A 17,120-nucleotide genomic window follows, 5' to 3' on the forward strand; every position below is an offset into this window, starting at 1 on the left:
TTTACCTGTAAGACCTGTTCTTGGTATTTTTTGGCATTAATGTTACCTTCTAACACTGTTAGGTGCCCGACACCATGCCTTGCCATGCTTACCCACACCATGACACTGATAAGATGCTTCATAGTGGCGGTAGTGCACTCAGGTATCACGTCTTCATTCTTTCGGTGACGCATATACCTGGTACCATCACTTCCAAAGTGATTTTGTTTTCATATCTCCAAATTACTTTACCCCAATCTACTTGTGTCCACTCCCTGTGTGCTAACGCCCATTGCACAAGCTTTTTCCTTTGCTTTTGGTTGAGATAAGGCTTCTTTCTTGCGACCCTCGCTCGTAAACCATTTTCACAAAGTTTTTGTCTGACTGTTCGGTCAGAAACTACTACTCCAGAAGTTCTCAAAATGGCATTAACATCTTTTGCCGTACGCCGGCGATCTTGTAGAGAAAGGCGACAGATTCTACGACAGTCTTGAGCAGTTAATTTTGGTTTCCTGCCACTTCTTGGAGCAGTTTTTGTGTTTCCAGTTGCTTCATACCGCTTGCAAACCTTTCTAATGCCTGACTTTGTAGGACCACCACCCAACCTTTTTGATATTTCTTCATAAGAATAACCTTCATTACGAAGTGTCACTGCCTAACTCCTTTTACTTGGTGACCAATCAGCTCGTTTTATTGTGTTAGGAGCCATTATTTGCAATTTCAGTATCACTTTTCAACTCGCTCCACTACAAAGAGTACCTAACGATGTTCACTTCACAAAAGTCAGCTGTCAAGTGTTGTAAAGAATGAAAACAAAGAGTTCAGTTGGTTGAAAATACCAATGATAATACTAATAAATATACCAATAATCAAATAACAATGCCCCAGTAAGGTGCGAGCGATTCTTGAGGTCAGCGAATGATGCTCAAAGTTGATATAATACACAAGAATCACACACAAGCGTTCTGTTGGATGAAAATAACAATAACAATAATAATCAGGCTACAATAATGAACTCAGATGCATTATTGAAGTTACTGAATGATGTAATTTAAATTGTTTAATTTTTCTATACAGGATATAGTTTTACATTCGAGTTATTCTAAAAAAATTAACATTTTACAAAAAGTGTCCAGAATTAATGCCACTACTGTATATAAACAGATTTCATTGTTGTGGGAAGAATGTTAATTAAAAGCATATAATAAACTCACTAATATGGACTAGGCTTATTACATAGTTTCGATAGATATCATCTCTCGGCTAAATATTTCCTCCTACTCCTATCAATGGTGGATAGATTTATACGTTGTATGCTCATCTGGAATACATAAATAAGTATGTTTCCACTACTTAATGTAATTTTGCAAGTCAGAAAAGAAAGAACTGTCAACATTTTACGTGGCTTCTGAGCTGTCAGCATTTTATGTTGCTTCTTTCCCTCACTAAGTTATGAACTCTTTACGTATACCAAAATAAATTTTCAAGCTTGAACTGTACATTTTAAACTTATTAAGTGCTGTGTGATGGAATTTGTGTTAGTTGAATTCGTGTACCAATGATTTTTTGTTTGTTTAAGCTGTTAAAAATGTTCATACATTCACTCTGTTCTGTATCCATAAATTTGCACCCCAGGGCTCAGTCTATGTTCTTTCTATCTTTTTGGTTACGTTGAGAGTGTAATTATGTAATGTAAGGACAGAACATAACTTATATGTTATGTAATGCATACATCAATCTGTAGTATACAGATAATAACATATTGAACAGTTAGTGAAAAGGGTCAACCAGTGTCCATATCAGAGTCTTTGGCATTCCCTGCCAATGCTCTTTCAAGACCACCTCTGGTTTCACCTCAAATTTACACAAACTTTTCAATAAGTTAATCCAATGTGTTCTATCCTGACTACTAATTCTGTATAAAAGATGCTTATTTACTACAGACCTCCAAATCATATGTTCATGTACAGTGCGTAGCCTAATATTTACTACATGTGTTGTTCAATTACAGATGAAGTACTAAGGACGAGCATCATACTATTACATACAGGTAATACTTAACATAAATTTGCATTGCATGACATGGGATATAAGTACAGAGCTAGCTGATGTACAACTGGGGAAAAATAATAACAATTTCCACACTGTTTAGAGCTTGACGCTGGTCTGTTTTGTAGTGATAGTGAACTTCAGTTTGTTAATAATTTATCTTATTAATTTAGATGCCCTTTTTTTTTGCATAATGAATTTTTCTTCCTTCTAACAATTATATGGTTTTTACAGGTGGCTGGAAGCCATATCAGAATATATGAAGCATATTATCATCAGGTGAGATGTTTTTGCATGCTATTTGACTGTAAGGATAAAGTATTTTAGGATCATTATCCTAATCCCTTATTTCCAGCTTGGTAATGTAGGAGCATGTCAGATTTTCATATTTTTCTTGCGACTGTGGTATGTTTCCTTCTGTAGAGTAAAGTAAGTAGATTTCTTTGTCATGTATGTTTTAAGAAGAGTGTGTTCAGCCTAAAATTTTGGTGTGGATCCAGGTTCACGAGGACATATTTTAATAGTGAAATTTATACCACAACATATCTGTGGACAAATTTTTACATTATTGTTCTTCCCAATGTAGACTGTATGTCACTAACCTGTAGCGCACAGGGCTTCGCATGCTTGGAAAGCCTCTGCGGACAGGACCTTTTGAAACTTGCCGCAGAGTACAAAAATAAATCTTACCTTAAACATAGGACTTTAGCAGAGGTAATATTTATACAGGACTTTAGCAGAGGTAATATTTATACAGTTAAATGAAAAAGAAAATATATATTTTTTAAATAATTAGGATACAAACTAAAATAGCCAGTGCTTTAAACAATCACAAATTATATTTTTCCCTGGACAACCCTGGAGTATATAATGCCCAGTGTGATTGCAATTCACATTAAAAAAAATCCCAACTATCTACCTGACACCTTCAACAAACACTGTCAAAAAAGTTTGTGTGGCATACATCCCACATGCAATTGAGCACTTTCCACATGAATTAAACATTGACAGCGCATCACTGCAACAATTGAAACCAAGCATGCATATCAGACGAACTGGCTACACCAGTGCTCATAGTGGCGTGCAGGGAAACGACAGGAGCTGGAAGCCGGCCCAGCAGTGAAGCAACAAGTTCCCAACTAGGTGGCAGGGGCCACCGAAGTTAATAGAACCTTTTACAGTAAGTCTCGTGGAAAAAGTAACTTGTTTACAGGTATTTATTGAACAACCACATATTTTATTTCCAAAACATTAGCACTTTCATTTTATTACAGTTACAAAAAGTGGAAAGTTATATGGCCTGTTACTTCCTCTGTAATTACCCCATATCCAGGCCTCGAAAAATCCAGGTTGCCGTGGCAACTAAAAAATTCAGCCTGGTGACTGATCTTTTGCTGTAATATTGCCTCTTTTAAGTTTGCATGTACAAAATTTTGAAGATTTTAAGTTCAAATTGCAGTACAGCGTAAGTTAGCAAATGATTTTTTTTATCAACATTGTGAACATTCCATAGAATCAGTAACAGTTTCTCACTCTTTGTCCCCCAATTCCCGCTTTCTCACATGATTTAGTGATGTTTTGAATACGGTGATGCTCAGCTTCTTATAGGTTGATTGCATTGCTTTTTGTGCCACTTTTGGCTAATTTGCAAAGATGGTGATGAATGAACACTCACAAATATCCATTCCTAGGCCAGGATTCGGACCCAGGACCCCTGCCGTTGTAGAGCGATGTGCTAACCACTCCGCTACGGGAGCCAGCTCAGCTTGTTATAGTATGCACAATTGCTAGTAGTTGGTTGTCTGGCGCCTAGCTCAGTGACTATATCGTAAGCCGTCAATCACAAATACTTCTTCATTAGCTGTCATCTTCAACCAATTTCATCTTCTTACTCTTTGCTTCACGATTTGTCATCTATGTTGGGTGACGATGACAGTGTTTTAGCCAATATTTTTAGCTCTTCCACTGTTTCTGAGGTACTTGTTAAAATTACCCTTACCTTTTTTAATGTGTTGGGTCTGTCCTATGCAGGCCCTTTTACAACCTGCATTTTTAACCTTTCTCAAGGGCTTTTTACACCCTTTTTTTAATTTTGAGGTAAGGGTATCTTCCCCGCATACACTGAAGGGTACAAAATGGCCATACATGTTGACACACCCAAAAGATTTAAATCAATCGATCAAATACAGGATTGAATAAAAAGCAATATATTCTGTGGCAGGCAAGGTTCAAGTTCGCTCAGCTAGTAAGTGAGCAGCACTTGCCAAGCAACATTTATTTGACCGTCAGCCCACCCCAAGATCCAGTGTGACCTTGCCTTAACATTATTGCCTTGCAGTCAAGAGTCCTTGGTTTGCTACCCTAGGAATCACGCTGCACAGTGCCTTGAATTCATACGTCCAACCCTGGAAAGCCTAGGTGGGCATAAGTTGACTTAAAACAATTCTGATTACACTGTGGTAAAATGAATTGGGTGCCACGGTGTTAAGAGGATTTTGGAGGGTGAAGTAGAGGGGCAGGGTACTTTTGCCTTATTATTGTTTTCCAACATATATCATTTATTAATTTGGCAATTGGCTGTATGCTAAAGGTGCTTCGACATGCATGTTAATGATGGCCCCATAATCTTTAGTTTTCCAAATCTTTTATCATTTAAAAATTATTAGCCAAAGTTTTCAAAATTGTTTTTCAAATTATACATTTTTCATTAAGGAATAACGAAAAAGTCTGCATGATACAGGAAACCTGTACGCAGTGACACCATGTGGAGAAAATCTTTGGTGTGCAATCTGCAGAGCAAGCAAAAGAGTGAGGTGCTCATATAAGTTATTTTCTTAACTGATCGGCTGTCAGTTTCATTTCTAAGCTCTTGTATATCCACAAGACATTCTAGTTATTTGATTTGTATGGAGTGCATCATCCCAGATTACGTCTGGGAATTTGCTTCTTCGTTTGTTATTTCAAGTAGCAGCCCTAAGACCATCAAAGTGTAAAAGTGGTCAGTGTGGTTCGACCCAGACTTCTACTCTGATCTGGAACATCCATGTGCACCTACTTGACAGGGTAGGAGTTAATTAACTTTGCTTATGAAGGAAAACTTGCAATACTAAATGATAAATAATAGTGTTTTATATTGGACACATTTTAGCTTTAGTATACACGTTTCCTTTAACTCTTTTTGATATTTGCTCTTTCAATGATTTGGTAACCAACAGTACCTACATTAGGTATGAAATGGTTCTAAGTATTAAGCTGTTTGTACACAATCAAATGAATCACGAACAAGATGTTGAATTGAATGCAAAAATCGACAATTGAAAGTCATACTGTTAATAAAAATAGAAAACATTCAAAAATAAGTTCGGTTGAACAGCATTCCTATTGGAAATCTTGAATGGTCTGAAATTGCACATTTACACGATCGAAGAAATGTTGGACAAGTTCACATTTTATCAAAACGTGGCAGTGTATAAAGAAGTGTGATGTTGATGTATTTTCTCGGTATTAATAGTGTAATCTGAGACACCAGAAAAATAATGTGAACACAACGAAGAAAAATTTCTAGAAATCTCATTTCCACAGATATTTGTTTACCTCAATGCTTCTTTCTGATTATAGATTTCAATAGCATGTGCTTTCATTGGTCGAGGGTCAGACTTGGATGGCGTTATTTAGAACCGTTCCAAAATAGAAATTCTTGGACCTAGCCTTGCATCAAGTGAGAAAAATGACTTGGTCTCCGATGTCATTGCCTTTTAAGTGTTCAATTCAATGACTTCTTGGTGAGTCATTTGATCGTGTACAAACAGCTTTAAGATTGATTTTAAATCCTTCTGTGTCAGTGGTGAAACTACATCCACCATTTACAAAATATGTCAACGCACAAAGAAAAAACAAAATATGAAGAATTATATAGTGCGTGAAGCTTAAAATTCAAGCCACAAATTACTCATAACATGATGGTAATAATTAAGGAAATGAGATAGGAAGATACACTATATAAAATTATGTACCAAGATAACTTTTAGCAAAGTGTGATTGGAAAGATCATGCAGCATCATATGTTCAGAAAACTTTGGGCCGTCATTTCGAATATGATTCCGAACAATTTGAAAATTGCTGTAAATTTGAGACAACTCACGTGCAGAATGCATTGAAACAAATACTGTACTTGTTTTGAGACTTGTTGGTGTCAGCAATAAGTCTGATTTTAGTGTCTTTTGTAATTGATTTGAGTCCTTATTTGGAAGAAAATTACTCTTGTGTGTGTAGTATTAATTAATTAATTGACTATGGTTTGTCATACTGATTTGCCAAGACCGTGAAATTTCCAACAAGCACTTGACCACATTGAAGTGATGTTTCTTGTTGCCTGCGGCTACTAGGTCAATCTCCTTTGTTATAAAGTGCCGAAGGGAGTACCGCGACGGGTGAGTATTACAGTAACCCTCCTAAGAATCACCTTTGTCCAGCTATTCGTCAGAAACTAGCAACACTTCTGACGAGACATCTGATTGTACTGCACTACAACTCAAGGTACCTTGTTTCAAATTCAGTGGGGAAAGTGCTTGAATAGGGAATTGGAAAGTGTTAGAATGCCTCCCCCCCATAGTATGAATATGAGTCATTGTGACCATAACTTGTTTTGGATTCTAAAGAATTCTCTACATGGCTTGACAATCGAGGACATAGTGCAGGCCATAGGATGGTCCATCAACGACATACACAGTACCTTCCTCAGAAGTCTGGAGAAAATTGCCTGTTCTACACGAGGTCGGATACTATTACAAAGGAATGCAGTAACTTGCTCCTCCTCAAAAATATATGCAGACAGTTATGAGCATGAATTATACTCGTATATTTGTTAACCCTGTAGGAATAGAACTGTTGTTAGTTGCATAGTTTATTTTTTTTTAAGTGATGAACTTGCACATTGAAGCAGTGCACAAGTATCATTTGCACCAATTTTGATCCCCAGGAGACGTACACTACATAGCCAAAAGTCACCGGACACCCTGTGCTGTTCACTCCAAAGACACCAGCCAGGTATCTAATAAGATGCCGGATCTCCCTTCGCTTTTACTCTTAGGGACAGACTTTCCACTAAGTTCTGGTATATTGCTGGTGGATTTTTTCTCCTGTATCCTCATGAGTAGTTCATGGATGGTTTTCGGTCGAGTGGGTCTGGCACGCAACCTACGCTCCAGTTCACCCCAAAGATGTTCTATGTTCCTGTCAGGCTTTGAGCGGACCACCTAAGCACATCCACCTGATTGTCCTCAAACAACGATGCAATGGACCCTGCTTTATGGTAAGGGTACTGTTGCCACAGTGTGGCCAGTATGCTATTGTCTAAAATGTACTCATAAACACCACTGTTCATGTTTCCATTGACCAAAACTAATGGCCCGAGCCCAAACCAGGAAAAACAGCTCCAGACCATGACACTGCCGCCACGCTCGCTTGGGTGTCCGGTGACTTTTGGCTATATAGTGTATTACACAGTGGTTTAAATCTCACTTAATCTTAAAACAGACTTTACACACCAATTGTGTAATGAAGGTGTATGTAAATAATACAATGTTCTAAATTTTATGAAATTGTTATTTTTATAATTTTTGTAATTGTATTTTTTATTATTTGTTGCAAGGATTCATGTGCTTTAATTTAGTTTTTTTTTAATCATTTTGACAATGTTTTAAGTCGTCTATGAATGCTAATAGTGTATAACTAGGGTCATGAAATTTGTGTTTTATATTCCTCTTGTATTGCAATTCAGTGTTTATTTTTTGTGGATTAGTACCAAAATTGATGTTTTAAACATACAAATTTTCGCATTAGATAAATGTCATAAAGTTTAAACAATTCATTGTTTTCATAAATTTTAGATTTAAAATATATATATTATGTACCTCATACATAAATGTTTAATTTGTTTATTATAGTATTTGTTTCAAAATAGTTATGCATTCTCTTTCTGCTTGTAGGTCGATCCAAATAATTTAGGAAGCATAGGAGCTATTGATGCTGCAAAATTCCTTAAGAAATCAGGCCTCTCAGATGCATTACTAGGCAAAGTAAGTAAAGAGGTTTTACTCTTGTTACTTTTAAATATGATAAAATTTACTTTGTAACTTGTATTTGTAAATTTGTGTGTGTTTTGAAAGTTTTCCATGCTGAGTGGGATGATAATGTGGTCTATAATTTTAACTTGTTTTTGCACCAAAGGAAAAGTGTGTTGTAACTAATATATTTCAGTGCCCAGAAAGCATGTAGTTGGATACTGTTTTTTTCTTCTTTCTTAATGGCAATCCTAGTATGTTCCAATAATGACAGACACCACATTCACCAAGTTCATCTGATACCTCACTGCAACTTGGAGAGATGAAGTCAAGGGGGAAATGAAGAAAATGCATGTTTTCATGTGCCAAAAAAAATGTCATCAATTGCATCTGGTTTTCTGATCTGTGGTTGCCTATTAAATTTGTTACTACATTTTTGAAGGTATTCCAGGCATCTTTCTCACGGCCTTCCAGAACTGAGTTAAAATTTTCCTCTGCCGTATGCTTCTGTGTTTGCAGGCCAATAAATATTTGTTCTTTCAACTTAGAATGTAGAAATCTCTAACAGGTGTACTTGATACTTCACCCTTGTGTGAAGGGTTCATGACTTCCACAAAGTTGTTTGACGTCAAGTCTGATATGCAAGGGCAAGGATGGCAAACTAATTTTCCTTGAATCGCTTAGTGGATGTTTCTTGACATTCTCCCACCAACCTCCATGGTCTCAGCATTGGTGTTCTTTGTGAGTGTCATCAATTTCATCATATCATCACTCATGTTCATTAATAATAATAATAATAAAAAAATATTGTCATTAGGCCAAGTACAGCAATAGACAAAGTCAATAGTTAAGATATGCATATAATAGTGTGAAACCAATAGGCTATGCAAAGCCAATTAAATTATGTACCAAAACTAAATCATGCATCTACTAGACATTCAAAAAAGTCATTAATATCATAAAATGGGTGTAATTGTTGCAATTAGCAGGAAGTGGCAGAAAAGTGATAGTATATAACACAAATTTTATTTCATGTACCCAAGTGCATACAAGTGACCAGGGCTATTTCCTTCAAATCACCTCATTAATTCCATTTGTATGGAGAGTAAGAAATACTTTCAAAGATACTATGCAGTGGCGGTGATTAGGGGCGGCTCCCCCCTACTATGCTAAATCTTATATACAAAGGGAAATGTTCCATCTTTGCCCTCCCCCGCAATTTTGGGACCCAATCGCCGCCACTGATACTATGTATATTTTCCTATGACTATCTGCACAGGGTAGTCCTCGGTAACTGATGGAAACATCCCCTTTGTGACTTTTATCCTGGTTTTTGAACAATCAATAAAAAGTTTCCACTTTTCGTGGTTACGTTTTATGGTCATTGCAATACTTGAAGCTTTGTTTCTTTGTAATTTAGGTAACTAGTTCTTTGTGTTGATACCTAAATGCTGAGACAGTTATGTTTGTGCCACTCACTCCGGAAATTTTGAAGCGAGTAATTCCTAATTAGAATCATTGATTTCATTATTGCCACAATTATGCACCATACTGAGTTGCATTACACTCAATAAGCAAAGAACACAGAACAAAATCTCATGCACAATAAATGCAGTCTGAGTATTCTTACTGTCATGTGACAGTCTCTATTTTTACCAATAATATCACATAAGTTTCATCATACAAATTTCAGTTTCAACATAAGCATGGCTTGATCAAAACATTGTGTGAGCATTGAGATATTGCTGATTAAAGAAATGTAGTACTCGTTTATGAAAAGCTTGTGATTTTATTTTTAAAAAAATGTGTTTTTTTTTGTTACAGTGTTTGTGCACAGACCTTCCAAATGTATCTGTAGACCAGTGTTATTTATCTGTGTACGTACAAATAATTTGAATTCATTGTGCATACTTGCCAAAATGTCGATCGATTGGCAGTCCAAGTACTTGGGTATGGTTGGTTCTCTAAAACAGTTTATATTTCTTTTAGATATGGGATTTATCAGACCCAGCTGGAAAAGGCTGTCTAAATAAAAGCGGTTTCTTCGTAGCATTGAAACTCGTCGCATTAGCACAAGCAGGAAAGAACGTCAACATGGTGAACATCTCATTAGATACACCGCCTCCAAAGATGGTAGGTAACATTTATTTGCTGTGTTGTGTGTAGAATGTTTAATAGATACAAGTATTTCAGCAAGTACTATTTATACTAATGGGTCATTCCATGCCAAATCAACAAAGTTCACAACCTGACCATCTCAGAATTTTCTGAAACTCTACTATTTGGTAGTTTTCATGAAGATATGACATCCTGAGAAATTGTAGCTTCCTGTGTGGCGTAGTTATGGAGTTTTGGGGGCTCGAAAATACAAAAAATTGTCGATATTTAGTCTGCACTCGAGACTTTCATGGATAATTGCTCTTACCGTAATTGACGTAGAGAGCTGGTTGTAGTCTTGTTTGAAAGGACATGAAATAAGCTTTCCAACGGTGTATCATATCACTATATTTAGAATAAAATCTTTTCTAGGTAATCCACTTTGACCTTTGGACCTTGAACTTTTGAAGATGCATATCTGCGATTTCCTTGGAACTGAAATATATTGTTAACTCAAGGTTACAATATAACATAACCAAATTTGAAGTTGGGACGATTATGGGATAATTAAAGAAAAACAATTTAATTAGTATAAGTGTATTTTTTCAGCCGGTCATTTCTAGTGGGAGTTTGCAACACTGTTGTTATTTACTTTTAAGAATAATATGATTATCTACAGTAGTGAAAAATGGACTATCGTGTATTGATTCGAAGAACTTATTCAATGAAACACTTTGGTTCGAAGATTTTTATATTAACTCCATAACACATGTATATAAAATCAACAACAAGTAACTATAACAACAATAATATATATAATTTGAAATTTATGGCTGTTTCAGCCCATGGCTTCATAACTTAACTTCCACTAATATATAACAATATTCCCCTTGGTTGCAAAATAAAACATAATAATAACAACAATCATAACATTTCTAATCTGGTTCATATCAGCAAGGTGGTTTATGTATCCTTGCAGACCTTCGTGGAAATGATGCTGATGCAGTGGACTCTTGTTTCGAACATCCTGCCTTCTCCAGGCCCTGCATACCTCCTTGTCTCTGCTGCTCCATTTCTTCATTGTGAGCCACAGAAGGTAATTCCATATAGTCCAAGTTAGCAAATTGATTTTGCTCTCCACCAAACTCTTCTGTACATCGTGTCGAGCGTTCACCATAACCATATCTTCCACTCTCGTTCCTTCTGGAAATCTCTGGCTTCAAAAATGAAAAATGAACATTTCTTGTGTAATTGTCCCTCTTAACTTTGAAAATTGAGTGCGATAATTGTCCTACTATCTCGCCTTTTTCATACTGCTTTCTTTCTGGACAATAATAATATACTCCAGATCCTTTCTTATAATGCTCTGCCTCATAAATAACCCTTGTTCTATCATTATGAATTAATTTATTGGCGTTTACTTTGTATGAAAATAAAATTTCATTTGGTGATTTCCTCATAATCACATTTACAGTATTGTTGTGATAGAACAACATTCTCGTTAAGAATTTATACACAGAAGCATTGCGTCTGTTGACGTTGCCTTTTGTTATCTCTCCTGTTAAAGTCATGTACCTTTTGATGATTTGTACGTGCCTTTCAACTTCTCCATTTGCACAGGGTCTATACGGTGGACTGTGAATTAATTTTATTCCATGATTGTTACAAAATCTCTGGAAATCCCTGCTGGCAAATGGTGGGCCACCATCAGAACATATGGTATTTGGTATTCCAAAAATGGAAAAATGATTTGTCAACCTCTCAACAGTTTCTTCATCCGTTAAATGAACAACTTGCCAAACATTTACGTATTTACTAAATGCATCCACTAAAATAAGAAATTTATATCCATGGAAGAAAAAATGATCTATGTGTACTCTGTGAAATGGTTCATTTTCGGGCTTCCATGAAACATACTCTTGTTTATTTGGTGCTCTTGAATGTCTTCTGCACACATCGCACGGCAGAACATAATTCTCTATATCCTGGTTCATGCTCGGCCACCAAAAGTACTTTCTTGCAACATGTTTGGACTTCACAACTCCAGAATGAAATTTGTGCAAGTCTTGTAGAACCTTATTTCTCAATAATTTTGCCACTACAATTCGCTCACCATGGCATAACATTCCATTATTGCAATTTAAGACATTTTTATTCTGAGAATAATTTTTCAATTCTCCATCAGCTTCGTTACGTGCTATATTTCTCCAATCCTTCACTGTGTATTCATATGCTAGTAACAATGTCTCATCCTGTTTCATTGCTTCAATTACTTCCTCAACTCTTAAAGGATCTTCACTCATCAATGTCTCATTATCCAAAAAATAAATAGGTAAATCATCTTCTTCATTCACTAAACATGACACAGGTAATCTGGACAAGACATCAGCCATCCCTACATTCTTCGTGTAATGAATGGAATAATCATAATTTGCTAGAAGTAACCTCCATCTTTGCCATCTCATAGATACTGTAGGAGAAATTGCTTTGTCCGGATCTAATATCGATTTACCTGTTGAAGAATCTGTTAGAATTTTAAATTTGTTTCCTGCCAAATATATATGAAAATGTTTTATACCTTCCACTACTGCCAAACTTTCCTTGTCAGTTTGAGAGTAACTTTTTTTGACTATCTGTTAAAGTAGCTGAAAAACATGCAATAGGTTTCAGCACTCCTTCTATTTCATGTGTCAACTGACAACCTATCCCATATCCACTTGCATCCGTGACTAAAACTAATGACAATCGAGTGTCAAACGATACTAAAACATGTGCAGAAACTAATAGCTGCTTAACTAGCTGAAACTCCCTCTCACATTCTTCATTCCAAAACCATTTTACACTCTTCTTTTGCAATAAATAAAGATTAGGTATCCTAGAACTCAAATATATAACATGGACAAGAATGTTTGTTTCCTGAGAAATAACTTACATGCACCATAGTTCACAGGTTGTTCTTCAGTATTCATTCAGTCTTTGCATGGCAAGCTGGCTTTCGTCCATTGTTAAAGTGTACATTCTTCTTGTAGCAGTGGAAGGATCCACTTTTGTTAGAACATTGCACGTTGGGACCCAACATATGTCCGGTTGAACCAAATGGGGACATAAAAATGATCCTGATGGTCCGTGAGGTTGAAGAAAGTTAATTTGTAAATCATCAGTGTCTTCAGACACTTTATGAACACACACTAGCCACCAGTTGTTATTATATACACAAGTAAAATATCCATTAATATCTGTGAATTCTAAGGTATTTTAACATATGAAAGCATCTTCTATAAATTCATCACATTCAGAATAACATTTCATATGTATGACATCTTTTGCAAAAGGAAGTACTGCATGAACCTTTTTGATTCCTGGAATGGAATTAACTTTAGCAAATCGGTCACACAACATAGAAAAATCATCCTCATGGTAGGCAACATTGATGAAGTTTTTGCGATTTTTGTAGTGTGCTGCTGCTCCATCAGAAAAGTAAAATATCTTGACCAGGTTGTCAGAACCAAATTTATCCTTCAAAAATGTAATAAGTACTTTCTGGAGTAAGTGAACTAATGCTTTATCATGCTATCTGATGTGGCAACCAAATTTTCAGTTATTATTGTCGAAGTATTGGGATTTCCATAATAAATAGTGAATGGATGTATTGTTGTTGCTTGACCATTGTTCCAGTGAAAAACTTGCGAGCCATCTTGCAACACACAGGAGTAATTTTCTGCAAAATCACAAAGTACAATGTAGTGCCTATCAAGAACTGTTTCTTTTAAATGCTTGAGAAATTAAACTTGTTGACATGAAAGAATTTCCGATCAGGTGCGCATTTTTTCGACTAGAATTTCTGTGAATTCTGCAGACTTCATTGATGTTTCAAGTGTTGATATGTCTGTGGATATCCACCGTTTGTTCCTTCTTTTTTTGTTAATTTCCACGTGATACTTATTAATTTCAAAATATGGACTGTCAAGGTTTCCACGGATCTCAAAATCTTCAAGGCTTTCTAATCTGGATGATGCCATGATGCTGGTGATCAAGGTATCTTACTTAAAAAAAAAGTCAGCTCAAATTAGAACTGTCACACTAAACACACTGTCTATTCAACTTTCTACCACACTTGTTTCAAACAAGACTCCTGCACACATTCTTCACTTTCTAGTTGGAGAAGTTTTGCAGATTAGCAAGTCTGCAATACAGGAATGCAGTGTTGCAAACTCCCACTAGAAATGACTGGCTGAAAAAATGCACTTATACTAATTAAATTGTTTTTCTTTAATTATCCCATAATCGTCCCAACTTCAAATTTGGTTATGTTATAGTGTAACCTTGAGTTAACAATATATTTCAGTTCCAAGGAAATCGCAGATATGCATCTTCAAAAGTTCAAGGTCCAAAGGTCAAAGTGGATTACCTTGAAAAGATTTTATTCTAAATATAGTGATGTGATATACCGTTGGAAAGCTTATTTCATTTCCTTTCAAACAAGACTACAACCAGCATTCTACGTCAATTACGGTAAGAGCAATTATCCATGCAAGTCTCGAGCGCAGACTAAAAATCTACAATTTTTTGTATTTTCGAGCCCCCAAAACTCCATAACTATGCCACACAGGAAGCTACAATTTCTCAGGATTTCATATCTTCATGAAAACTACCAAACAGTAGAGTTTCAGAAAAATCCGAGATGGTCGGGTCAGAAATGACATTTTTGTTGATTTGGTGTGGAATGACCCTAATAGGGATCTAGATTTCTTAATAAGTAAATAATAAAAATTAAAAGAAGAATGTTTTGTGTCAAAATTTTACGTTTTAAGTTTAGCCAGAGCTTTGTGCTGAAAATACAAAATATTGTGTGTTACATGTGTGATTTAAAACTTTCCTATGATAATTTCATATTTGTCACAATACAAGTCCATTTAACAAAAACCCCACACACACAAAAAAAGTGGTGGTTAGGCAAGAGGTACTGTTTCCTTCACGAAGCCAAGTGAGGAAGAGAGCTGCGCTGCCTAGGATTCTGTGGAAGCTAGGATTTTTCATTGTAATTATTTTTACTACTGTGTAACATGTTTGTCAATGGGATTGTACAAATCATATGAACAGAAAGAGAAAGGTTGAATAAAATAATGTTTTCACCAATAAAAGGTTCTAGAATCTGCAGCCTATATGCTTCAGACAAATCATGTCAAAATTTCCTACATTTTTAATCCTCACACACGTAATGCACATTTGTTAATGTTTTTGAAGCATTCATTTGTTAGCTGACACCACAAAGTACTTCAAAAATTCTATGAAATCTGTTCATTATGAATATTTTAATCCAATCTCATGTCTAGAACAAATTTTGTGTGCAAAATGTCACACATCTAATGCTGGAATGCCTCTAATATGCTTTGATTTAATTTTTTTTTAAAAGTACGAATTTTAGTAATTTTGAAATTTGAACCTAGAAATTATGTAAGCATTGTTGCGCCATCCTTAATAGGTGCTAAATCATAGTTTAGTATTGTGCACGATATGGAATGTTTTTTCCATTGTTTTGTTTAACACATTAATTTAGAAGTGTGTGCATTTTCTTCCTATGAAGAAATGTTGGTGTTGCTGTACTTTATAACATATGTTTGTATTAAATCATGTCATATACGAATGCATTGTGTTTGTGTGTGTTTGCAGGGTGATGTTCCTCCTTTGGTACCACCCAATAGTATTATATCCCCACCCACAAACTCCTTGGGTTCAATAGACTGGACGGTAAAGCCTGCTGAGAAGGCAAAGTATGATCAGCTTTTCGAATCCTTGCAACCTGTGAATGGCATGCTTCCTGGAAACAAGGTAAATGCTATTACTAGTCAACATTTGTGTATAATTACCAGGGAACGGATTTATGTGGAAGTACATCTCTTTGTGTGATGCCAAAATCAATATTTTGTATTATCGTTGAGATTTGTGGTATGTATTCTCAAAAAATATCCTTTTTATTTTCCATATTTTAACATATATTAGCTTTTAGGACATATTTTAGTTATTTCTACATATGATTTTCAAACATTTTCCCACATATATTTCATATTCGTGCTATTAGTACAATTTCCCTTGTTAAATACCAAAGAGCCTGCCCAATGGCATTGTGGTAACATCACTTTGTAATGAAGGGGTCCCGGGTTTAATACCTGGCAGAGGCACATGTCACAGTGGTTCGGATCCTGCTTTAAACTTTAAGTCCAGTCCCAATAAGCATATCTGTGCATAAAATGCACTCAAAAAAACAATTCAAAACCGAAGATTTTCCGTTCGTCATACTCTGTTTATTTTAAAACTTGACATTAGACCAGGCATGTATTGCTCTAACATTCTTGTCAACAATAAAGAATGCAAATTCAAGCTTTCATGGTACAAATCCACTGTATATGTTAAATACACTCCCATTATTCATAATTGGAAAAAGAGACGTGCAGTAGTATATAAATACGGAGAAATTAGTACTCACTTTATCCGCGAAACTGTTTTTTCTTCTTCGTTTTATTAATTTCAGTGGCCACTGCCACCATCCTCGTTGGATACAGAACCTTCACATGTGAAGGAATTACGGGAATATGAAAGAAACTAACGTAAGTTACTTGTGTGTCGTTTGGACGTACAGTTAACAACAGTGCACCTAGCGGCAGCCGGAGAAGTACAAACAAAAGACGCACGCCAAGTTCCAACGAGGATGGTAGCAGTGTCCACTGAAATTAATAGAACGAAGAAGATAAAACAGTTTCGTGGATAAACTGAGTACTACTTTCTCCGTATTTATACTCCCATTACTTCATGCGATATTCAAAGCAGTTTCAGTCAGTATAAATTTGTCTGTAGAGACAGTAGGAAGAGCTTCACATTTTAACACTTAAAACAAAGCCCATTTTGTATTTGAATGTTGCATTACAATTAATATTC

General features: G+C 35.7%; 1 protein-coding gene across 8 annotated transcripts in view; it reads left to right on the forward strand.

The window, feature by feature from the left end:
- The window catches only part of Eps-15 (Epidermal growth factor receptor pathway substrate 15), a 128,643-nt gene that overhangs the window by 2,942 nt on the left and 108,581 nt on the right, over nt 1-17,120 (forward strand). For 6 of the 8 annotated variants that reach the window (XM_083112492.1, XM_083112491.1, XM_083112494.1 and 3 more), the window contains exons 2-5: nt 2,263-2,307; nt 8,016-8,105; nt 10,080-10,223; nt 15,858-16,016. In XM_083112492.1, coding sequence (XP_082968618.1) covers nt 2,263-2,307; nt 8,016-8,105; nt 10,080-10,223; nt 15,858-16,016 — 438 coding nt within the window. Of the gene's footprint in view, nt 1-1,990; nt 2,030-2,262; nt 2,308-8,015; nt 8,106-10,079; nt 10,224-15,857; nt 16,017-17,120 lie in introns of all 8 variants that reach the window. The other 2 variants (XM_083112496.1, XM_083112495.1) reach the window with 2 other exon arrangements.

The sequence above is a fragment of the Lepisma saccharinum genome, chromosome 26 (genome assembly GCF_977018435.1).
Source record: "Lepisma saccharinum chromosome 26, izLepSacc3.1, whole genome shotgun sequence".
NCBI classification, from domain to species: Eukaryota; Metazoa; Arthropoda; class Insecta; order Zygentoma; family Lepismatidae; genus Lepisma; species Lepisma saccharinum.